Below are 24,271 nucleotides of genomic sequence, written 5' to 3'. Positions count from 1 at the left end.
TGAGATAATACTTTGACAGCATTAGTAGTGAGGGCATACCCACGAAAAATAGTAGGACCGCTAGAAAGAGTGTGAGGATGACTGACTTCAAGTACTCCAAGAACGAGTCGCAGAATAGAGAAAATCCAGTTTTGACAATCCCGTACACAGGTGAGCACATTCCGGGTCCGTGGTACTGTCTCGCCATGGCGGCAGCCTTTCCTAAAGTATCCTCGGCTACAGAGTCAGAATCCAACGACTGTACATTGAAGGTTGCGTACCTCTCGAGTATTGAGCAGATATAATAGTGGCGAGCCACTTCTTCCACGTCTGTGCCACTTCTGTTGGTTCCTAACACTGGCTTTTGGCGTTTAACAAACGTTGTAACCGGGCCACTGTGGTACTGCACGGCGCCTGTCCCCCAGGAGAGAAAATGCTTCTCAACAACCGACGCTGCAGCCTCGCAGTTGAAGCGTGCTCTTCTGGGAAGCAGTAAAGCTAAGTTCTGCTCAATAGCTTTGGAGGGTTTCTGTGGCATTTTCTTTTCATTTGAGCTCTTTGCCTTTTTTATAAAAAACATTATTGATACACCTTCGCCACCGCAGTGCCGCAATACGTCCCCAACATACATATTGGCATATATATCGGCTCTCTCTTTACTGGGCCACGCTAGATCTTGGGCAAAGTCTAACTGCTGGTATTCCTTTCTTTTGTACGTATCGCAAAGATAACATTGACTTGCAATCGCGTGTGGTGTGCTACGCTTGATAACAAGTAGGGCCGCTACGCAAAACACGAGCATAATGAACGCGGCTACAAGCAGGACACGTCCAGCAATGTCCGATATCTTTTTTCTCTTCACGGGGTCCTCCTCTTTTGAGTGGTTTTGGTGTCCGATGGCAGTCCCTACTGCGGCCACTACTGCTGCAATTGCAATCGAGTAGACGGCGATAGGACGTAGTAGTGGATGAGCGTAGTACCCCCACACGCCAGTCATCTCGTCAAACCAGGCAAACCGTTCCGCCATCTTTGCTATCCCTTGTTCCGTCGTGGTTCCTTTGGGTGTCTTCCCTTGAGCGCTTGCGCGCGTGGAAATGTCTGCCAGGAGCTTGTCGGTCCGTCGTCTCTCAGGTTCAGTAGCGTCCCAGGCGCTCCGGAGCTTGTCGTCTGTCCACTTAACTGGTCCTTTTAAGTGTCTTACAAACGCGACAAATTCACGGAAGGAGAGACGGCGATGGCTTGCTTGCCTTGTCATCGTGGGACTCATCTCGGCGCTGGTAAGGTTCGTATAAACCTTCAGGTCGTGCATAGCATTCTCGAAGTATTCCGGTGCCTGTCCTATGCTGACGCCAAGGCCGTAGTTTGCTGCAAAAAGAAGCACGAAGGCGCACAAGGCGAGAACGATGACGCCCTCGACGACAGTCAGAAGCTTTGTATAGTAGTACATGTAGTTGGGTCCCACCTCTTGTCGTCTGTCGCCGCCGCACTGGTTCGCAAAGCGCGCGCCAATCACGCCTGCGCCGACAAGAGCCACCAGTATCCAAGCAAAGTTTGTGAAGAGGAGGATGAACTTGACGCTGGGCTGATGGTCCGCCAGGTATCGAGGCAAGCTTTCTGGGGCCACGCTGACGTCTTTCAGAAAACGATCGTCTTTCGGATGATCCGTCAGCATTCGGAAGAGAAGTGTGAAAATAGCGCTCCACGGCAGTAGCATGCAACCGCTGTCGCTAGGCTGCAGCCGGTAGCTCTCGGTCGACCGTAGTGTTTTCGGCCATCGTTCTCTGATCTCGCTGGACAATTCTACGCTGCCATCAACGCCTCGAGACCTTGACAGAGCAAGTGCGCACAGCGCAAGCCGCAGCGTCAAAACACTGGTGTCCATTCTGTCTCGGAGCCAGCTTGTCTGCAGCAGCTCGCGCCAGGGGCGACTGCTGCGCGTGCCTCGCTTTCGCCATGCGAAAAAGATGCTGCAATAACGCGCCAATTCAGCACTTACACGGGCGACACACGGCGGTCAGGCTGCTACCTTTTGGCACAGACGTGCACCTGGCCCAGCTGATGTGCTACTAAACAAGAAACGCAGGGTAAGAAAGCAAGAAAGCAGCCGAATGCAATACAAGAGAGAAGTATCACATTTCTACCACTTGCATTACCTATTGGTTGTGTATTTGTGTGGCGGTACCATTCTCACTGTGCGGCCATGTTTATTGCAAAAGCAGTGTCAGTTGCTCGGAAAAATGCAAAATCTGTAATGAGAGAGCGCTTTGGCAGTTGCATCGGAATGACCCATTAAATCAAACAGCGTAATCGGCATGGCCGAGTGCGCATGATGCCCATGCCAGCTCTGGGACGCGATTTTGCAGCGATGCCTTTTGCTCGATTCTATGCCAGCCATATCATTCACCGCTCACGGCCGGCTGATGTCGTTTATTACACGGGCGGAGCGCCGCACTGACCACCAACGAAGCGCGAAAGCGCAAAGAATAGCATTGGAAAAGGCACCGCTGAAAAATCGTAGTCCTGGGATGCTGTTCAGGACATTGTAAAATTCCGCCACGTTGTCGAATTCGCCATCTTGCAAGCTCTCATTCATCCAGAGGGCTGCTACGGCCTCTCTGGCTGGCTAAAAATGCCGCCATTGCAGAATTCGACAATATGGCGGAGTTCGTCGATGATGAGTATTCTGCCCTTGCTCAGATTCGTGAATAAAAAGAATCCGCTCGGGTACTTTGTTAATTATCGCCTCGCTGGATTTTTTATTTGTCCAGCGCTCGTACACCAGTTAGTCAGAAACAGCTTTTAGAGTCGGTTTACTACGCTCTTCGTTTCACCTGGTCGTACTAACTCGGTCATCACACCTTAGAGGAACGGCTGCTCAAAAAGGTAGCTAAAAGGAAGACATGATTGGAAATTGTTCGAGCCCGTGGTAGGGAAGCTCGTCTCCCGCGAAAGTTGCCTGTCTCGCGCGCTCCATACTTACGCCGATAGCGGATGTCCCGCCTCGCCAGGTGCAGGTCGACGCCTTTCTCGGCGGCGTAGATGGCCAGTGGCGTTTTGCCCACGAGCATCACGAAGAGCACTATGCCGAAAGACCACCAATCGGCGGACATACCTGGAGGGGGGCACGGAAGACTTCTGTGAAGACGCAGGCCTTGCAACATGCAATCACTGCGAAGGACCTCGACGTGACGCTTCTGAATCATACAGTCTCGTCGAAATATGCCGAGCCGGTGAAATCTTTGAAGATGAATGCACCTATTGTCAATATGTATATGCGTTTACGCGAAAAGATCTCTGTGGCAGGGCTCCCGTAGCATGTACTCTGCGTCACGCAAAGATTTCACATAGAACACATAGAACACATAGATTTCACATAGAATTTTCTAGACTTAAAAATTAAATTAAAATAAATTATGGGGTTTTACGTGCCAAAACCACTTTCTGATTATGAGGCACGCCGTAGTGGAGGACTCCGGGAATTTCGACCACCTGGGGTTCTTTAACGTGCACCTAAATCTAAGTACACGGGTGTTTTCGCATTTCGCCCCCATCGAAATGCGGCCGCCGTGGCCGGGATTCGATCCCGCGACCTCGTGCTCAGCAGCCTAACACCATAGCCACTGAACAACCACGGCGGGTTTTTCTAGACTTGCCCCCCAGAAGACTTCTCCCCTAAATTAAGTAATGGCTTGGAAGTCCCCATGATATATATATTTTTTTATTTATTCCGTTAACTGTTGGTGGCTAGTATGTGGAGAATGCGGGTCATCGCTGCTCAGCGCAGGCGCGCATCATGTAATCTATTTATTACAAATATGCCGGCGCAAGCAAATGTTTTCTGCGCTGGATATTTCAACTTCTGAAGAAAGTGCCAATAGGGGTTGTTTGCATTGGACGGCATTCACACAGGGGGCTTGAACTTCTCGTCGGTTGGCACTCAGCAACCGACCATTGGAAGTTCAAACCTTGGATGATGTTTGTACGTGAATATTAAAATGAAAACGACATTGAAATATTGAACGAAGATCAGAGCTTCAACAACACAAAGGTTGCTCAGAAGACTCGATTATACACTTCCCTTCTATGCGTAGAAATTACGTGGACATTTTTATATAGAGTAATGACAAAAGACACCGAACCATTGATAGCGTCTCACACACATCTCGACTTTAGCGAGAAACGCTGAAGTGCAATGAGTGAAGATAGAATCTTCGTGGCGGTGTCAATTGCGCCAAAACGTCAATAACGTGGCGCAGGAATGTTGCTGCCACGATCATCGAGTAGTTGCCGCAGTGAACCGGTCGAAATGAGAACGTTTTAAAGCAATCTTCTTCAATTTACTCAGGTCCATTATTTGGACGTCTTTCTACTACATATTTTTCTTTTTGATGCACGCTCGGTTACTTAAATGTTAATTGAGAGAAAACCGCAACGTTGATCGGCGCATAGCTGACCGAACGTTGACACTATGGCGCTGAGACGTCACTTGATAGTAAAGAACCAAGCGTTCGTTGGACAACAAAAGTTGGGCAAGTGCGCCACCACAGCAGATGTGACTCTTATTTTGTGCTTACCATAAAGCTCCTGTCTAATGACCTCTGGTGCCATGTAAGCCAAAGAGCCACACCGACACCAGGCCTCAGTGCCAATCTACATAGAAAAGAAAAATAGGAACAACTTATTCAAAAAGCTGAGTAATTATCACCGTCGTTGGTAACACACCACAGACTACTGTCTTGGTTCAGCTTTACGATACGTCGACTGCACGCGGTCAACTGACGTGTTTTTGACATTATTGTGCTCAAGTGGACTCGTCTACATCAGGGAAGCAGCTGCTTTCCCTGAAAGAAAGCCCTCACGAATACAATGACGAAACGTCAGCTCCAGCGACCACTATTGATCCCTGCAAGTCATCCTGTTATCATCTGCCAAAAATATCAATCGGCAAGGCTAAAACAGACGGCATCGCTAGAGCCTGTCAACGTGGCTGTATAAATACAGCGATGCGTGAACGTCAGTGGGGCGCAGATAATTTATTACCCCCCTCCCCTGGAACACGTTGCTAGCCAATTTCTTTAAAGAGGCCGGTGTCCTCGCGCACCATCTTTCTTATAGTATACAAGCGGGCAACATCGTTCTCAGAACTAGATTGGCTTCACACTGTACAGGTCTCAAGGGAATGGAAAGCGCATGTTTATTGGTCGATAGAAGCTTAATCACTATCTTCTAGATAAACGCTCTAAAGCTCCTGTAAGTTGGCAAGAAAATTGCTAATGTTTAACATACTGAACAAACCCTGTGTTTGATAAATGTTTGAGCCTCTAGTTCTAGTACAGCCGCTCACTGACAGGTACTTCGAAACATATGTTGCGTCAGTTCATCCTGAGGGACATCTCTGAGGGATATTCGCAGGCTGAAATGAGTTTATATCCAAGAAATCAGCTATAGACTTTAGTTAGCGAAGTTGTCTAGCTGGGCTCTAGTTGCTGTTCATTCAATTACTGCATTAAATGTTTCATGGTTAGAGGTAGTGCAATGTGGACGAAGACACGAGGGGTTCACAACCATAGCGCTAGCCTCCAACTGATTTTAATGCGAAAAATCTCCTACGTTTTATGTACAAAGAAAAACTAGATGATCCAGAAAGGTCAAAAGCACTGGCGGATCCGGAGCGCTGGCCCTGGCCCGAAACATGCTGGCCCTTCAATGCGGACAGTTTTGATTGTCCACCCTGCATGGCTATGTACGCTTTGATTAAACCCTCCTGGAGGCTACCCTTGATCCGCCCCTGGTCAAATTTCGTACTTTGCGCCGCCTACAACGACGTATTCATAACAATAACACAAATCGCATTGTTAGGCATCGTTAGGCATTGACAGGGATGTGCGTCGATGGTTAATAGAAATAAATACAGGGTTCTTAAACGTTCCAGTCATTTATTTAAAGAAAGCAGGATTCTGCAAAAGACAGTATAGGGAAAGTGCGTGCCCGCCGGAGCTGATGATACTCTGCAGCTATATTATGCCGCTTCGATACGCTGTTCTTCCTCCACACATTATCAGAGTATACTTCGTAGAGCCAGACTTGATCATGCCTGCAGGAATGGCGCAGCTATCACAAATTCTAATGGTCAACTGCATGCGCCCAGTTCCTCACTTGCGTGCCCCAGTGGCTCAATACCTATAGCGTCCTGCTGCAGAGCGCGAGGTCACGTGTTCGATTCCTAACAGCCCCGACCAGTACTCAATAGAGGCAAATGCATAAACGTTCATGCGTGCGCATTAAATTTTTTTTTAAGTTCACGCGGTCAGAATTACTCCGAAGCTGCACATTTGGCAAAGCTAAGGTTCGAAAAGCGTGTTTCCACTAAGAAGGCATGCAGCATCATGCAAGAGCGGTACAAGCGCTGTTCCAGATTTCAGTGCATGTTATGGGTTGATTTATTAAGCGAACGTAACAGTTGCTGCGACATCTTAGCTACACCTGACAAGGAATGTTTTTCGGAATGCAGAAATACGTGAAAGCTCAGTTACCTATGTACCTAAGAATGGAGCTTCGATGAAAGGAAATATTGTCATCAACCCTACAGTAGCACGAAGCTATAAAGGAACCCAAGTACTGGTTTCTCACAGTGTGACCGCTCCGGAAAGGCGTCGGTGCCGGGTTCGATCCCTGAAACAGGACAACTTTTTTTTCAACTGTGGAGCCTTCTTTCCGAGAAACCCACACTGAGAAATCATGTTCTGTTTCCTTTGAATCTTCGTGCTGCTGTCGGGTAAATGACAATTTTATATTTCCTGAACCTTCTAACACCTTCCAGTCTTCCACAGAACTGGTTTGCCACATGGAGCTTCGAATTGAACTGTGTACTGTGTAGACGCTCCCTACTTAAGTGGTTCAGTAAGCGAGTTCTCCACGCACAACTGAGTAGTGAATGTGGCTGCACCTTTGACCACATCGCGTTCGCAGTCTACTTATTACTGTGGGAGGATAATCGAGCCCCATAAAGAATGTCTAAATTAAAACCCATACAAATCATTTTTAGTAGACGACACAAACTGCACGATACACTTCTAATAACATAGGCGGCATTGTGAGGCCAAAGAATGAATTTTGTTTTTTACATGCACTCTGACTTAGATGAGATAGGAAGGTTATGGTGGCCATACTTCAGAGCGCCTTTTCACAGTTCATCCTGAAGTCGAATATAATCTTGATTTAGGCGTGATGCGAAAAAGAGCTGCGTTGCCTTGCTGAAACGTGCACAGTGATGTCGGCTGAGTATTTGACATTTCAGGCACATTCAGAAATTGATGTTTTCGTGTTATTGTTGTCAAATTTCGAATACGCTGTTCTTACTTTATCAGTGCTGTCTTTCTTGTGGACGCTTTCAATTTCATGGTGTAGGCGGCGCCATATTTGGGTACGTTAAGTAGGGAACCTTGTATTAAAATCTCCACCGCTAATTTCATGACGTTTGGGTCATGTTGGAACAGCAATGTTTAACGATATTTCAGAGCTTAGAGCCATCTTGAATAGTTACGTCAGAGTAGTGGCATAGCTTAGGCACGTGGCTTCTTTGATAGTGGGTTCGTTTAAACACTACTTTAGTCCATTCCACAAGAAAACGTGGAATAGTACCTAATGAAAATAGTACTCAATGAAACTTGCAGCCACATTTATGGATAATTCTCTATGTCATGCTTTATTGGCACCAAGGATCAGGGCCCATATTCACAAGAATTCTCTCATGTAAGAACATTCTCTCATTGTCCAAAAGAAAAATGGGCACCCGTCAGTAAAGATTGCAATCGAAGCGATAACGAGCAGTTTCCAGCGCCGATAGCCAGTCAGGGATACGCAATAGGAGTTTTGTGATATGAGGGCCAGAATAGGTGTGATGGTAGCATTCCTTTTAAATTTTAGCGACAGCTGCAGGGAAAAGATTAGCAAAGTTGCCATCATAGTTAACTACGGGAAAGTCAGACAGGAATTTAGTACTTGTAGAGGTAAGCTTCCAGCTTGCAAATCAAGAGTCGAAATTCATGTACAGCCTTCGTCCTACTTAACCTGAACGCGCCTTCAGAGCCTGTTTGTTTCTACTGCACATGGTGTTAAATATTTCTGGTTCTGGTGCCCCGACAGTGCCAGCTTAGTGCGTGTTCCTTCCAAAGTCTTAGATGGTACGTTGCTCCTAACAGCCTCTGTTTCCTAATGGTTAGCAGCTAGAGATGTGGCCCGATTGTTCTGGTTAGGTCTGACGGCGGCTGCGCAATTTTGTGCACGTGCTTGGTGGGAAAAGCAGAAAACACATGGGACTACTTCGACTGCGATCCGACGTCGACTAGCCTTAACAACCGCAGCCAACAAATTTCCAGTGAGATCCGACAGGTTCCAACAGTCGGAGCGGCCACCTTTTCAAACGCATCGCACGTCGCATCGGACGTTGCATCGTACTACGTGTCTCTGCTCTAACTTAACCCTTTATGTTAGTTTTGTTTTGTCCGCATACCCTTGGATGCACGCCCTCTCAGTCATACCGAGGAGGAGCTTTAATCCGATATTAATTATAGGGCCACACTGTCTTTTTCACGCAGGTGAAAGCACTACAATATCTGTTAAAGGGGTACTGACCCTATATTTTCTATTGTTAATTGCTTACGTTAAAGTTTTAGATCTCAAAACCTTTGAAATATAATAACAGGCCTCAGAGTGCCGTTAATATTTTGTTAGAATACGTACCTTCTCTTCAGCCAGTTTCGATTTCTTTTCCCAGGAGGAGATTGTGTCGCGACGTCACGACACAGTATGCGATCGCGTGGGAGCAGGACATTGCGAAGTGTTGACTCTTGATCCGGCTCGGTCGATTGTTTGCTATACAGCTACATCGGTCCTCCCATCGAGTAGTAGCATACGAGGCGACCGAGTGAGCCGGAGAGAGTGGCAACACGGCGCAATGTCCTGCTCCCACGTGACTGCGTTGGTGACGTCACGAGACAGTATCCTCCTGGGAAACGAAACCGAGACTTTCTGTATAAAAGCTGCGATATTAAGTTATTAACAACCCTCTGAGGCATTTCCCTATTTTTCTTAGGGTTTAGAGGTTTAGGACTTTCATTTAACGCAAAAAAATGAATAGTCAGAAATACAATGTCAGTATCCCTTCAGCAGTAGCTTATCAACGAAATTGACGTTTAGTTAAGCAACCTCTCTAAAGAAAGATAATATCCAAACCTGGCTGAGCCCAAAGTCGATGAGCTTCGCGTTTCCTCTGCTGTCTATGAGCACGTTCGAGGAACTGATGTCACGGTGCAGGAACCCTGCGTTGGGGAAATGAAAAAAGAATTTAAAAGTACGAAATAGGTCGGAGAAAATAGCAGGACAGCCGGATTCCTAGACAGGTGGAAGGTTTGGAGGAAATTCTGAAAAGGGCGAAAGGATGCGGCCGACAATTTATTCGTTGAGCGGCCCAGTTTTCGTTTTATTTGTATTTTCGTGCTCAGCAGGTGCATCGTGAAATAACATATGTCCATACGTGGTAGAAAGAACAGCACCAGTAAAACAGCGTACTGGTGAAATTAGCGTCCCGCCTCTATTAGCATGCACTCTTGCAAATCAAGGTGGCTTCTCAACGATTATGCTTCGACTGTTTTTTTATCTAATAAATTATTTGCATTCTCGAAGATATTGTGGTCAAAGGTGACGCTTCTGACGATTCCGTTCATAGAAACTAAGAAATGTTCATAGGGCGACATTTCTTCGATGGCATACATTTCCAGTTGATTTGACAACGTGAGCAACAGATACTATGGGCACAGTGATCACTTCTTGTTTTGCAATTTCCAGTAGCAGTGTCGACGTAAGAGAGTACTACTCTGACTCATATTCAGGTATTTTGACCTACTTCAAAACTTGGAGCAGTCAAAATGCGTCCCCTCCAGCTTTTTTTCGAATTACGTAAACGAGAATGCAATGCTTTTCGACCAGATGCTGTAGTAAAGAACCCTCCAGGCTGGGTAATTTCGCACGACGCATTCGCCAAGCTGTGCTTAAGGTGACAAAATAAATAAATGGGACCATTATTCGCCAAGACCTTGCGGCCATGAGAAGGCAATAAAGAATGAACGGCGCATGTAAACAGCCTGCAGCTGTAAAAAACGACAGGCATTGGCTGCTCAGCGCACTAAAATGTGGGCAGCTCAGTGGAACGTGTTATGGTTGGCGCCAACTTCAAGCTCCACGACGCTACAATGCTTTAGAGAGGTGGCCCGCAGAGCGAAATCTCGTGAACCCCAGATGCTAATATGAGGATGGGAGCTAATATCCTTTTCAAGCACAAATTATGTCCATTGAAATTTGTTTCCCAACGTTTCTTGCATCTTCAGAAACACGATAAGCGTAAAACTGCAGAACGGATTAAATATTTTCGATTCTTTAATAAGTTTTGTCAAGATTACAGAATGTGGACTCCATGAGAGAACAAGGAACGTCAGATATCTTCTTTTTGCTTAGATTCACTAACGCTATCTTGGATCCTGAGCTTTCTTACCAATCGGCAGCAGTTCACCATTGCTAATAACTTTTCCCCTCTCTCTTACGTTTCCTCTCCTGTGACGCAGGGTGATGTCCTCGGTTCACTGCTCTTTCTGATATATAATAACGACTTACCGAATAACCTGTCTTCTCATGTGCGGATTTTTAGAGACGATTATATAATTTACCAGGCCACTACTAGTACAAATGACCACGCGAAAATTCAAAATGAACTTGACCTTACTAGCAATTGACAACACATGGTTAATGTCGCTTAATCCGAATAAATGTAACATCTTTCACTCGCAAAGATTTCAATTCAAACTTTTCATACTATATTAATAACATTTCTGTGTCTGAAGTTACTTTTTTCAAATATCCAGGCGTAACCCTGGCTTCAAACCGTTCCTGGACTGCACATATCAACATTTGCGGCAACGCCTCCCGGTCGTTGGGCTATTTAAGCCGGAACCTGCTAAGATGTTGTCTAATGTACGCACATCAACCTATCTAACATTTATTCGCCCTAAACTTGAATTACCTTCTTTAGTATGGTCCTCTCATTACATTTATTTAACCGCTGTGCTAGAATTAGTTCAGAATAGAATCGTCGATTCATCTCACAATGTTACAACTACAACACAAGCATAAAGAAAATTAAACACAATTTATCAATTCTTTCTTTGAATACTCGTCGTGATGTAGCACTCTTATCGCTGTTTCACAAGTACGTTCTCTGAACAAGGCACGCACCGATAACATTGACTGCCTCTTCATTCACGCCACGAAGATTACATCATTTTTCTTTGCGCAACTATGGTAAAACAGGCGTTTTTAATTCATCTGCCCTCCCACGTGTCATCCGCTTGTGGAACGACCTTCTCGATAACCTGGTAGCTCTAACAAAGAAAAATTCCGTTACAACATAAACACGCATTTCTTACTTTAACTCCTTGTACGCTTTGTTTCTTGTATGCATTTCTCGCTGTCTTGCAAACCATTCACAAGCTGTGTCGAAATGCAAAGAAAACTTCACGTGAATACACATTGTGAGACGTCGACGAAGTAGCCGCACTTACATGAATGCGGCAAGTGTCGCATCGCATCACATTTCTGGAGCATCGCATCCACGTATACGACGGTAATGCGCGAGGAATGCGCATCGTATTAATGCGGCATAGGGTAGATCCGAGACGGGTAAGTCGACTCACGTGGCTCATGTAATCGCTGGCGTATCGCATCGAAGGAGAGAGGAAAATTGAGAATTGTGCTCTCCTCCACTCACCAGCGGCGGCAACAGGCTCCGGCTGGTTTTGGACGAAGGGGAATTATCCGCATGTAAACGCTGTCACACAGTATTACGGTGATGCGCTAGGAAATCCGACACACTACTGTCGCATTCATGTCAACGTGGCTACTGAGGCACGAGGACGAAGGTGACGTTTGATGTCTCCAGAGGGCAGAATGGTGAGGAGAGGTATATGCGGAGCGAAGTACGACGCGGAAGGCAGGGGTAAGGTTGACTATTATTCGCATGGAGGAAGGAAAACTATAGGAGGGAGCATACCGCAATGCGATTGAAGCCAACCTGGTGACCCAACACGTGATCGTACATCAAAGAGCACGGTTGGTTTTAGTGTTCCCGCTCTGCGGGCAGAATTATGGAAGGACAGCTGAACAGGCGCAGCACCGAATAAAAACTGCTGGCTTATCTACTGGGAACCAAACGCCTCAGCAAATCTCGATTCTTGCTCCGTGATCTCGACGCAAGAGGTGACATGTTGGGCAACCACTGTGGCTTCACAGAGCGTTCGCTTGCCAAAGCTGGCTGCGTGACGTAATGCTCTCTCTTACATTTTCCCTTCCTTCCTGATTATTCGTCCTTTAATAAAACGTGGTGCTGGGCTAGTTGGTGATGCATTCTTTAAAACTGATGGTAGCGCTAAAAAGGACGGACACACGATGAAAAGACGACACGACGACGAGAAAACGCAGCGTTTCCTCGTCGTCGTGTCGTCTTTTCATCGTGTGTCCGTCCTTTTTAGCGCTACCATCAGTTTTAAAGTATTCGTCCTTTCCTTCCATAGTCTGTGGTTAAACGGTAACTGTCGCGCGCCCATGCGCTTTTCCTTGCACGTGCTATGCGATGTGACGCAGGCGCCAGTCGTCTGAAACACCTATACTTGGCGTTGGCGCTAGATAAGGCGTGCGATTGGGACTTAATGGTTCGAGATTTGGGTTCTTGTGTTGGGTGACCGATGTTCGATCGGACCACCAGGCAAAAGAAATGGTTTGTTTTCTATGTGCCAGCTACTGCAAGAATGTCAAGACCGCAGAAGCAGCCACAGTCAGCAAAGTAGGGAAGGGTTCGCCAAGAAAGGTTCGCATTACAACAATCTTAATCCACTACGTGACGACCTATTAACTGCCGAGAACAAACCCCCAGCCGCCTACCTTCCAACTCGTTTAACACTTTGCGCATATTGCTCAAACTTGCACCTCAGGTCCAATCAGAAGTACTTCAAGGTATGCGCGACACGTTCTAAATATAAAAATTTTCATAAGTGCTTTTTCCTTTTCACGAACGATCCGGAAATGTGAAATTGTGCTATTTCGTGCACCTGAAGGGATCTATGACAGCACTTCACTTTCAGTGTGCCTGCTAACGCGGCCATAACGAGCATTGTAAGGTGCTTGCCTTTCTCGTGTACGTGCTGGATAGCCAGGGCGACCTGTGCCGACAGCAGGCGGGCCGTCTCCTCCTTGAAGGGGCCCTTCTTGCGCACAAGGTCGCGGATGGAGCCCTCGGGCAGGTACTCCATCACGAAGCACCACCTGCGACAGTCACCTCGTAATGAAGCCGCGTGCACCAGGAGGGAGTGCCTCTCAAACAGCGCTACGGCCAATCATCAAAATGTGCTCGTTCCTCTTGCGTTTAGGCTAAGTTGCATAGGCAGCGAAGAAAGCACTAATACGAAATACTTGCAAGCGCAGTAATTTCTGCGGTTTATACACTGTTAAAGCGCCCCTCACCAGGTATGACCATATTGAGCTGACAAGCGCAGAGCATACATTGAGCGATAACGATCGTGTCTGCAAAGTATTACATCGCTACGCGCCGTGGAAAGACCTGAAATTTCAAACCGAACGCCCTTTTTCCTTCTCCTCGCGGCCGCTGCGCGCTCCAAGCCGGACGGTGACGTAGTCGTGCCCCTGCGCCTACGTAGTCGTGTCCGCTGTTACGTCGCTTGTGATGAACGTGACTTCGAGAATTATTCAAGACATCTGTTATCTCTGCGAGCTGTTGCTTGAATTGACGAATTGAAGTTTAGCTAAATAATGAAACACACAAACGGAATGTCTGCGTGTTTTTTTTTTTTTTTTTACTTCGCGCCGCTTCCGCTTCGTCTGCTTGTTCCCACGCTCGTGCGGCCACGTGCGTGCGTACGTACCGAAACTATGCCATTTTCTACCGCGCGTGATCATGCTCGGCGATCCGCTTGTTCTGCCTCAGTATTCGTGTAGCACTGAATTATACCACTAGTCATGTTTCCTTGTGCACAGCGCACAAAATTGGGCACTGCGCGAACGAGACAACAGCTCGCGCGCTACGCCGTCAGCGGGAATGCGTAGCGCTGGAAAAAAAGAAAGCGAGGAGGGAAAAAACATGAAGGCGGGGCCTGTGACGTATGCGTCACGCGATCCTCGAGGTATGGTAAGGGAGAACGCAGGGAAGGAATTTCCCTTGCGAAGGCTAGACGGGGCGAGTGGAGAGAGCGTCTCGCTTGGCAGTGGAGCCCGCCTGCTGAAATCATGGGTTCGTGGCACTGAAATATTTCTATCTCGGCTATTAATGAGCCGATTTGAAAAAAAAAAAAATTTGCGGCAGAACGCTCCCTAGAGGACAGGTAACAACTTCCAGCGTATAGCCAAAATTTGCTATGGGGCCTGGTGAGGGGCCCTTTAAGGTATTGGGAAATCGAGAGACAAGACTAGAGGGAATGCTATACGATAACACCGCTTACAAAGCAAGCGGCATGCTGAAGCAGCAATGGAGGACAGACGGAACATTGAAACGTGCCGTATACGCGAAAGGGCACTGTGCTTCGCGCCGGTACACTTCTGCCAATGACTGCAATGAGAGTCAGAAGAGCACGCGCTTCAATTGCGCGTTCCTTTTCTTTATCACGCCGTGCTCGAGAACTAAACGTCTACCCATTGTCAAGAGGAATTCGGCATGGGGGTATCGCCTTAATTCATTTTTCTAGAGAACGGGCCCGTAAACACTATACAGTGTGACGGCACTTTTACAGCGTTACTTAAAGCTTTATAAAGGGAACAGGTCAATAAGCACAGGAAACAAATTTCATAGTCATAGATTATTCAGGTGAATTCTCAAATGAGTCTTTGCGACCCTTCTTTGAAATTGTGGATAAATTTAAGGAAACTTGATGAAAGGAGAAGCCAGCGAGATTGCTGCTTGATAATAAATAATATATGGGGTTTTACGTGCCAAAACCACTTTCTGATTATGAGGCACGCCGTAGTGGGGGACTCCGGAAATTTTGACCACCTGGGGTTCTTTAACGTGCACCTAAATCTAAGTACACGGGTGTTTTCGCATTTCGCCCGCTGCTTGATAAGGTAGCTCGTGTTATATATACTCGCTCGATGGTGAGGCGTCACGTCGCTTTACAGAGCAATTACTACCACTTCGTAACCACCGTGCATTTATTGCATTCACGCCTCCACGCATGCTCAGTTTTCTTTAGTCACGTGACCACTCAGCCGTTAAACATGACGCAGCCAGTTTAAGCTGCAGTCTTACGTGCGTGTCTGCTGAGCTGTGCGCCACTGTTCACTTTCTGCGTGAAAGTGGCCACAATTCTTAATGTTGCACAAATTAACACATTGTCTTTTTTTAGTGTCAATTATGTTTACCAAAATTGTTGAATATTGCAAAATTTCACATAACTCAACTATTAAGTTTAACTCAGCAATGAAAGACGATATCACACTTCTGGGAAGTGCACCCAATAATAACACATCTAAAGTGGACAAAATTGATTTGTTATACACCGCTCTGAAATATACCACTAATATGTAAGGATTTTGCAAAAATTCATGTGAACAATGTAGCATTTTCAAGTAAGCTGTAAATTCATATTTACTAAAGGTGAGTTTTCGAATACGAATAGAATAAGAATAGTAAGCATCGAATAACGAATAGTCAATCGAAGTCGCATATATTTAGAACAGGAATATTTATTTTCCTATATAGTTAAGTACCCCGCCTGTAGCAACTAGTGCAAGGACAGATGACCATCAGGGACAAATAATTAGTTTGGAGCACAAGATCACTGATTGTCGTTAAAGGAGAACTGACACCAAATTTTGAAGTGGAGATAACGCGTGGAATCGATTTATGTGGGCACACACGCATCGTCTGCAAAATATAAACGGCGAATATAGCCTAGAACATACTCTAAATAAATCTTAAAGTACGTGCGCGCAAAAGTACGTGCGCGCAGCCAACCGCAAAACGGAGCACCTCCTAACATCGATATCAAGGAAGGATCGTAAACAACCGAAAAAACGCTACGTCAGGAATTTTCGTTGGCTGCCATGCTGCTTGCATGTGCTCTTCTTTTCAGTTGTTGCTTGTAGTGGGAAGCTCTCCGTGTCGCTACAACTGCAGAATTAAGCGGTAGTTTTTTTCGTGTCCGCAGATTTCCCGAGCTATCAGCTTGACTGCGCTGCACTGACCATTGAACGTGGCCGATGGGAGGGTCTTGAGGTTCGTCCTCGCTGTCGCCGGCCGCAATATCCGAATCGCTGCTTTCTAGTATGTCGAATCGAAAGTGATTGACCGCGTCTAATACGGCGGCGACCTCGCCTGCAGGAAATCGTCGCCGCTGGACGACGAAAACGACGGCGACAATGGTGGCAAGGATGCCGCAAAGCACGCGGAGGCGTAGCAGACGAACTAGCAACACGGAGCTCGCGCTGGCGTGCGCGTCAGAGCATACGTCACAGGTTTTTGCGATCACGTGCCCAGCTGTGTTTACATTCCTTCTCCGGCCCGTCTCGTTGCTCTCTGAAACCGAAATTTGGACTGGTCGCTAAAAACAAGACTCCAAATAATTACCTGTCACCCTCTGAAGTAAATGAGTACCGTGATTACTGGGTCATTAGCTACTGATTAAAGCATAAAAAAACAGATCGAAATTTTTTGCATCAGTACTCCTTTAAAGAAACTGCACTAATATCGAAACAACTTTATAGCCTAGCTGCAAACAACGTTTTCAATAATGGCTCCTGTATCGCTGGCTTTTGAAGAATGCCAGATAAATAGTACCGAAACGGCGTAAAAAGAAAAAAGAAAAAGCTGCTGAAGGGCTCCTGTGCCGTAGACACACGAAAAAGGGCCCCTTGCGATGAAGGCATCTCAGGTTGTTACGTAACATAAAACTATTACATGACAAGTCTGCCAAAAGAAAACTAAATTACAGACTACAAGCAAAAATCGCAGGTTGTCATATAGGCTTCCGCCGCGAAATTGAAAATAAAGCTTGCATTATCCATTTTTATTTCAGGCTTTGCTTCGAAAACGTTTGTCGTTGTCTGGCTCCAGATAATTAACGACACTTTGTTTAGCAGACTAAGAAAAGTAATCGTAGTTTAACATTGGGTTGTTCCAGAATATTTGGTCAGCTTCGAATATTCGAAAATACCGAATAGTTCCGTTTCGAATACGAACTAGTAGTTCGTCTGTAGTAATCAATTCGTATTACAAACTTCGAATATTAGCTCACCCTAACCATTTCCACTTGAGATTATTATAACGGATACAAGTTAAAGAACTGCGATATCTGTTTTCGGTGCAGAATAACGATTTGTGAACTTCATACTTCATTTTTTTTAACACTTCAACTTCTGGAAATTTTTTAGAATGTTTATGCCCTAAATCAAAATTCCGCTTACTTAGAGTCACTAGAATTATATATACGTTTCTCAAGTGCAACCAATTTCCTTCAAATAGACCCGCCAGTATTCTCACGAAAGCATTTCTACGTTTTACATATACTTGAATAGAACAACTGGTGTTTGCCACATGCTAAAGCGTATGCGGAAAATTTATGGGATATGAACATTTCCTCATATTTTCTTGGAATATTCTTGAACCGCCGCAAGGTTTCCTCCAAACCGATTTTAAGGGACCTTAAGATTCTGTTCTTACAACGCACACTGCGTTTCCACCATTCACAAAACATTCATTTCCGTTGCGCCGTGACGCCACCTATTGAATGAATGAATAAATTCCACGGTTTTACGTGCCAAAGCCACGATTTCATTATGAGGCACGCCGTAGTGCGGGAGACTCCGGATTGATTTTGACCACCAGGGGATCTTGTACGTACTCTCCAACGAACGCGAGACGGGCGTTTTTGCACTTCGCCTCCATCTAAATGCGGCCGCCGGGGCCACGATTTCATTCAGCGACCTCGTACTTAGCATTGCAACACCATAGCCGCTAAGCCACTGTGGCGGGTGAGGCCATCTATTCAGTATTTCGAGATAAAAGTCACCATTACCATTAGGGCTTTATTTTTCAAGGTAAGCAATAGATAAGATTCCGCGTGGTCAAGCACGAAAGCCGGACCTTCAAGGATGTTAAACATTTCCTCACCCACGTATACGCGCGCGTACATTGACAAAAGAGGAAGTCCCGGAAACGCAGAAAACTGCAGCATGCAGGAGTGCCATTCGGAGCGCCTTTAAAGTGAAATTAATCTTATCACTTTCTAGTAAAGTCAGTAGTTCAAGAAACATTTGGAAGAATTGTTTAACGGGCTCGAAAGAGCGCCATCCAGGCTCTCGAGTGACGAGAGGCTGTGTTGGCGACTGGAAAAGTGCTGGTGAAGACGCCCACAGTGCGCCAAAACAAGAAGTTGCGCCAATTGGCGTGTGAGACCAAGCTGCTACAAGCGTTTCGCATGGTGAATCCAGAGAAATACTTGCACCACAACCACCTGACGCCCTAATTTAATTCTCGGAACCTGTTCGTTGAAATTTTACTTGGACATTTGCATATTTCTTCAGTTCTATTTTTCCTTTTAGATAATAGCTACTCACAGAGGCAAACAAATACTTTTCACCAAATAAAAAATCAATTTTGTATGGTCCTAAATGTTTTGTGCTCTGATGACCCGCTAAATGAAGGTTACTTACGTCTGTTACGTTGTAGGCTCAACACTCACGTATCTGCAGCAGTTGGTTTTGTGTTTCCGTTTAAAGTGTTCCCGTTCTCCTTGAAGCGAGGTGGGAAGTGGGGCATCCACGAGTCGCCGTGTATGGCTTCGCCTACCATGGCTTCATTTTGCGTGCAGCCAGCGAAAGTCGGGAAGGATGTCTCCCTTTCAGGGGTGAATTGCACGTCATATCTACGCACCCGCCTCTTAGCCGCATAGTCGACGGACGCATTCTCATGCTAGCTATATTAAAAATATCATTCCTGGACTCTACCGTGTTCTTTCACACACGATCACGAAAGATGCGCTGGTAATATGAGATCTACTACGCATTGCGCAATCATTGCGCAATTCAGCGGAATTTAATGCCACACTGGTGGTTCCTGTTTGGTTCGATTCACTGGTTACGCTACAGACCGAGGGCTCCGTGGCACCGTCCAAGCGCTGTCGGCGCAGGACCCACGTATCCCCCCAACAGCAACGGGCATTATGCGGTCGAGCCGGAACGCGAGCAGCCGAGGGTCCACTCTTGTTACAGCGCATGATAAACGACCTCGAGTGGCCTAAATAAATCCGAAACTCTCGCATACGGAGTGTCGCGTGATGCCATGAGCTCAGAGGAGGGATCTTTGCCGTTGCCCTTTCCGTGCATTATTTTACTCTTTGGCTTCGAATATATGTATAGCTTCTCTGACCTATAGCAGCGTTTCGTGCACGAGGGAAGGGGCATATCCCAATGCTCAGTCTGTCAGCTGTAGAATTGCAATTATATAAAACTGACCTACGGTGTGAGTTTGTAGTGTATCTACTTTGTACACGAGGATTAAGCCTGATATTTTCGGAACTTTGACGCTACGGATCGTCATTTTCGTGCTGTAACATGAACTGAATCAGCCTGATTTCATTTTTTCAAAATGTATTTCTTCTAGCAGTAGCCGCACCATCAGTGCACCCAGAAAAGGCAGTCAATAGATCGCACTGCTATTGCATCTCTTGGACATCAAATAAGTTTGCACTGTATGATTCCCTGCCCGCAAAAGCAGGACATGGCTCCCTCCTATCGAAAACTTTACCTATGTGACACATGAAATTGGTGAGGGAAATGTAACCGTCATAGACATCCTACTACATAACTTGCAGCAAGTTGGCAAGTCATGGGACTTGGCAGTCGCTCCTTTAAAACATATTTTTACGGTGAAGGGAAAGAAGAAGCTGACGAACTAGAGGAAGATGAAGACTGGCCGTTGCTTGAACGCCATATACACCAGTTGTAAATATACATTATTTTGCACTCGTGGGCCTGCTTTCTTCCTGCAACAATATAAACAAACATCGATCCCAAGTCACAACGGCCTTTAAAAGAAAAAAAAAGGAAAGTAATCTAAGTGAACAAATCTCCTTTCAGAGAACCGGAGCGTCTTTTTCTTTTAAGGGACACTAAAAATAAACATAAATCAAGACTGCTTAGGTATCCTTTAAAGAGCCAATTTTCATTAATTTCACAGTAAAGGCTGTTATCAGAAGAAAAATGAAGGCCAAACTCCCATTTCTTTTTATTACGTGCCAACGCCCCAACGCCGTACGTCAGTGTGACGTGACGAATGTCAATGCATCTTTTCGTGTTGGTTCTGTTATGGCTCAGTAAAAATTCTTAAAGCTTGCCAAGTTCTCTATTTGCCTCCTTTAGAATACAACGTAGTCCATCTTGAGTGATGAAAAATTAAGCACACTTCAAGGTAGCCGCGCAATCCGTCTTTCGTTCATGCTTTCTTTCCGGCTTACCAAGCCTCTTCTTTCGATAGGAGCATCTGTTCTAGTATTGTACAAGCGTATTTTACTAATACAGTGTAGCTTATTTTTCTCCTTAGTCTCCCTTTAAACAGTTTTCTCGAGTGTGGCCGGAGTTTTTGTTTGCCTTAGTCACTAGTCATGCCCTGGACTTTACAAGGCAATTCCAAAAATAACAAAGCAATAGTGGCCAATGCGTAGCCATGTTCGTAGCATTATTCTCTGTAACTGCGCTTGTGAACCACTTGTAGGTCATAATGTTCATAGTGGACCACGCGATCGGTCTGGCGCTTACTTTCAGCGGACCTGTCGTCAGGCCGTATACTGGAATCGCTGCAGAACTTTGAGAGAAAGAGAAGCTACTTCTCGCATGCATTACCTTTAGGGAGCTAAGAAGGGTCCTCATAAAGTGGCCCTGCGAGTTTCCGCCAACCGCGGTGTGGCTTCGAAACCTTTGACAAAGACTGTACACTCATTTAATCTTACCCTTTGGCCGTTTCGAAGTAAGCTCGAAATGTGACCACGTATGGATGGTCCGTGACAGCCTCCCAGACTGACTTTTCCACTTCGACGCGTTTTCGCTCCTGTGACAGAAACGAGATCCAATTACGCCTAACGCCCAACAGTTGGCCCACGCTGAGCAACATTATAAAGCGCCACTCCCGAACACAGTTTTCTTTCACGGTTGCTACGCTTGTGATGCAAAGGGAGCGCCGATATACTCGGCGCCTCCATCATTGAGAGACAACAAACGGTTCACCTTTTCTGGGTTCTGGTTCTTCTTTCGGATGTACTTGAGTGCTGCCAGCTGCCTGTTGACGCGGTGGCGCACCAAGTAGACGATGCCGAAGCTGCCCCTACCGAGAACGTTGAGCGTGACAAGCGAATCGAGGTTCCAGCTGACCGTCTCCTTGGGGTTGATCCAAATGTCGGTAACCACTTTCTTGGACGCGCTCTGGGCGTGAGAGATGGACGTTTGTGGTAGCCAACCACCAAATGCGCTAGGGTCGTAACACCACCCGCTGGATCGTCTGTAGTTCCCGATTACTTACAGAATCTAAAGACGAAGTGGACAGACCCGTCGGGGTCTTGCTCATTGCATAATCCTCATCTGTTTGAACCCGGGAAAACTGTAAAAGCGAGAGCGTTGCAGCTCAGCGAACTACAGACGATGCCAGGTTGTGGCCGCGGATTGAACAAAGTGTTCAACGTACCGCTGCGCTGGTCCCTGCCTGGTCGATGAACGACTCGGCCTTCTTGTCTGCCCCGTCCAACCCCTGCTTCTGCTGCTCCAGGTCCTTTTTCTTGAGCTCGGCCTTGGAGTCGTGCGAGCGTGACTTGGCTCGCGTCGCCTTGGGCTCGACCTCGGCGCCCCCCTGCTCGTGATCATCCTCGTCCTGCGGCCGCTTTTTCTTCTTCTTCTTGGCGGCTTTGGAGCAGCTGGGCTGCTGCTCCTCAGGCTCCGCAAGGCCGGCGTCGGGCGGCAAAGGACTCATCATTTCAGAGGACTTCCTGCGACCCTGCACCAGTTCCTTGAAGGCCGCGTTGCGAGAGGCCATAAGGTGACCAGCACCCCCCCGCCGCTGCTGCTGCTGCTGCAGCCCAGCTGTCCGAACAGGATGCGTCGTCAAATTTTGCCTGCAGTGCGCCATGTCGCAACCATTGCATGGTATATTGTGACAGCAGATCTTTTGTAGTTGCTCCCTGCGAAACTTGTACGCTGACGTCTGATTGGATGCAAAGACTTCTTAGCACGAACTTGTCTCCACAACGTTTCCGAATTTTTCCTCTCTCTTTTGCACGCTTTATGAAACTTTTTGTGTGATTGTACTTGGTATGTTGAAAATAGCGTCAATATATTATCGTAATAGCGTTGCGTACATGTTGGCGCTCAAAATTAATCCAGCGCGTTCTTGTAGTCTCAGTCTTACAAAGTATTTTACGCATGTTCTCCCGCAAAACCCGCATGGAACTTGCCTACGGCGAGCTAGGCGAGTACCGCTGTCGTTGGCGTAAGCATGCAATCGTGTACGGAAAAGAACATCACTACAATAAATAATTTATAGAATTGACCGCAATATTATTTTTCTGTTTATTTCGTCATCCGTTGCACCCGCGCGGCCGCATCGAAATGCGGCCGCCGTGGCCGAGCTTCAACCCGCGTCCTCTAGCTAATCAGGGCAACGCCATAGCCACTAAGCTAAAGCAGCGGGTGCAGTACTTTAGGCGACATAAGCTTCCTCGAAAATGCCAACAAATGTCTATAAATCGCACAGACTGTCCAACTGGCCGCCTCCGCCTTTGATCGCATTGCGTCTTTGACCGAGTAGTACGACTTGTCTAGGGCTACAAACCGCAGGAATGGACTTCACTAGAAGTCCGGGCTAGTTGGGTATTCATGATCGTCGTGTAACAGCGCGTCAAAAACAAGGGACTCACGTAGAAGAGACATACACAGGGCTGTGTATGTCTCTTCTACGTGAGCCCCTTGCTTTCTGCGCACTGTTATTCGATTAGAAGAAACGGCATGACAGCTCTCCCGCCACCAGGGTGATGCGCGCCCCGTAATAACCGTAACCGCAGGGCTGAAATAGCTAAAAAACTAACGCACCACATCACACTACGTCGGTAATTCCTGGCATTTTCTGATTTCCGTTAATTTCGCCTCGCATGATGCGAACAGATAATGCTAGGCACATCGGCAAAAGCGCAAACCTGGACGATAAACGATCATGCGCGAAAGAAATAGCCCGCAGTAAGCGTGAAAGCGGATGCGAGCCCTGGGCCTGCCCCCGGCGTTCCTTTCCCGGGGAACCGCTCGACCACGGTGAATATTCCCGAGCGCGGGCGCGCATCCCAAGCGGAGGCCACGGTTTCGTGGACGCGCTCACCTTCGCGTCGGGATCGGATTTAGGCCATAGGATCAGGCGGCGGGACCGGGGCCTCACGGCAGCTGCAGGGCTGGCTGCGGAGCCCCGAGGTGGCAGTTGCTCCGATGGTGGTCACCCGCTCTTCGTGCGCGGGGCACGTGCAGCGGGGCGTAAGAGCACCAGGTGGCCCCGGCTGGCACGGCCGCCTGCGTTGCCCGTCTTCGTCGTCGTCGTCGATATTGTACATCCCGCGAGACAGCCTGGATCCGTTTGTTTGGCCGATCACTTTCAGGGACACTCTCACGTTTGTGTGCCGCTATGCCGAGGGCGGCGCCTCATAGGAGTGAAGACAATCCTGACAAAGCCTATCACCTTCACTGAAAGTGATATCTCAGAAAGTGAGCAATAAAGTGAGGCCTTTGGTTTCTTTTTGGCGGCGTTCCTTAGCATATTACTACAGATGAATGCGATCACATACGAAAAGACACAGACACGCAGACTACTTGGTTGAAATGAGTACCTCGAAGGAATGTCATAAGCACCTTCATGGTACGGGACGCACAGGCGGTGCTTGTCAATGATTTATGCACGTCTCGCAGCTCGTACGTTCAGTAGGGATATCAGAACAATCCTGTACAATGTAAAATGGGTGCAAGAGCAGATAAATGGGCTGTGTCCTCAGGTACATTGCACGCAGGGCACAGTGGTAATTCTAACCGCTGAGCTTTTACCAGTTTTTTTTTTTCCTCAGACATAAAGACATCAATATAAAGTACTTCTAGTTTAGAACCTTTAGACGAATACGGTGTGGACAAATCATGATCACGCCTGTCAAGGCCACGTGGTACG

The 24,271-nt window shown here is 46.9% G+C and overlaps 1 protein-coding gene across 2 annotated transcripts in view; it reads right to left on the bottom strand.

The window, feature by feature from the left end:
• The window catches only part of LOC126545777 (protein kinase C iota type-like), a 40,068-nt gene extending 16,477 nt beyond the window's left edge, over nucleotides 1–23,591 (bottom strand). The window contains exons 1-9 of one of the 2 annotated variants that reach the window (XM_055061310.2): nucleotides 23,444–23,591; nucleotides 21,767–22,190; nucleotides 21,605–21,682; nucleotides 21,313–21,507; nucleotides 21,039–21,136; nucleotides 13,211–13,347; nucleotides 9,214–9,299; nucleotides 4,554–4,629; nucleotides 2,960–3,091 (exon numbers count right to left, since the gene is read on the bottom strand). In XM_055061310.2, coding sequence (XP_054917285.1) covers nucleotides 2,960–3,091; nucleotides 4,554–4,629; nucleotides 9,214–9,299; nucleotides 13,211–13,347; nucleotides 21,039–21,136; nucleotides 21,313–21,507; nucleotides 21,605–21,682; nucleotides 21,767–22,111 — 1,147 coding nt within the window. In that variant the 5' untranslated portion in view covers nucleotides 22,112–22,190; nucleotides 23,444–23,591. The remainder of the gene's footprint in view (nucleotides 1–2,959; nucleotides 3,092–4,553; nucleotides 4,630–9,213; nucleotides 9,300–13,210; nucleotides 13,348–21,038; nucleotides 21,137–21,312; nucleotides 21,508–21,604; nucleotides 21,683–21,766; nucleotides 22,191–23,443) is intronic. The other variant, XM_050193769.3, reaches the window with a different exon arrangement.
• Between the last annotated feature and the right edge of the window lie 680 nt (nucleotides 23,592–24,271).

The sequence above is a fragment of the Dermacentor andersoni genome, chromosome 1, assembly GCF_023375885.2.
Source record: "Dermacentor andersoni chromosome 1, qqDerAnde1_hic_scaffold, whole genome shotgun sequence".
NCBI lineage: Eukaryota > Metazoa > Arthropoda > Arachnida > Ixodida > Ixodidae > Dermacentor > Dermacentor andersoni.
The sequence above is the reverse complement of the archived record's forward strand: the minus strand, read 5'-3'. Positions and strand labels throughout refer to the sequence as shown.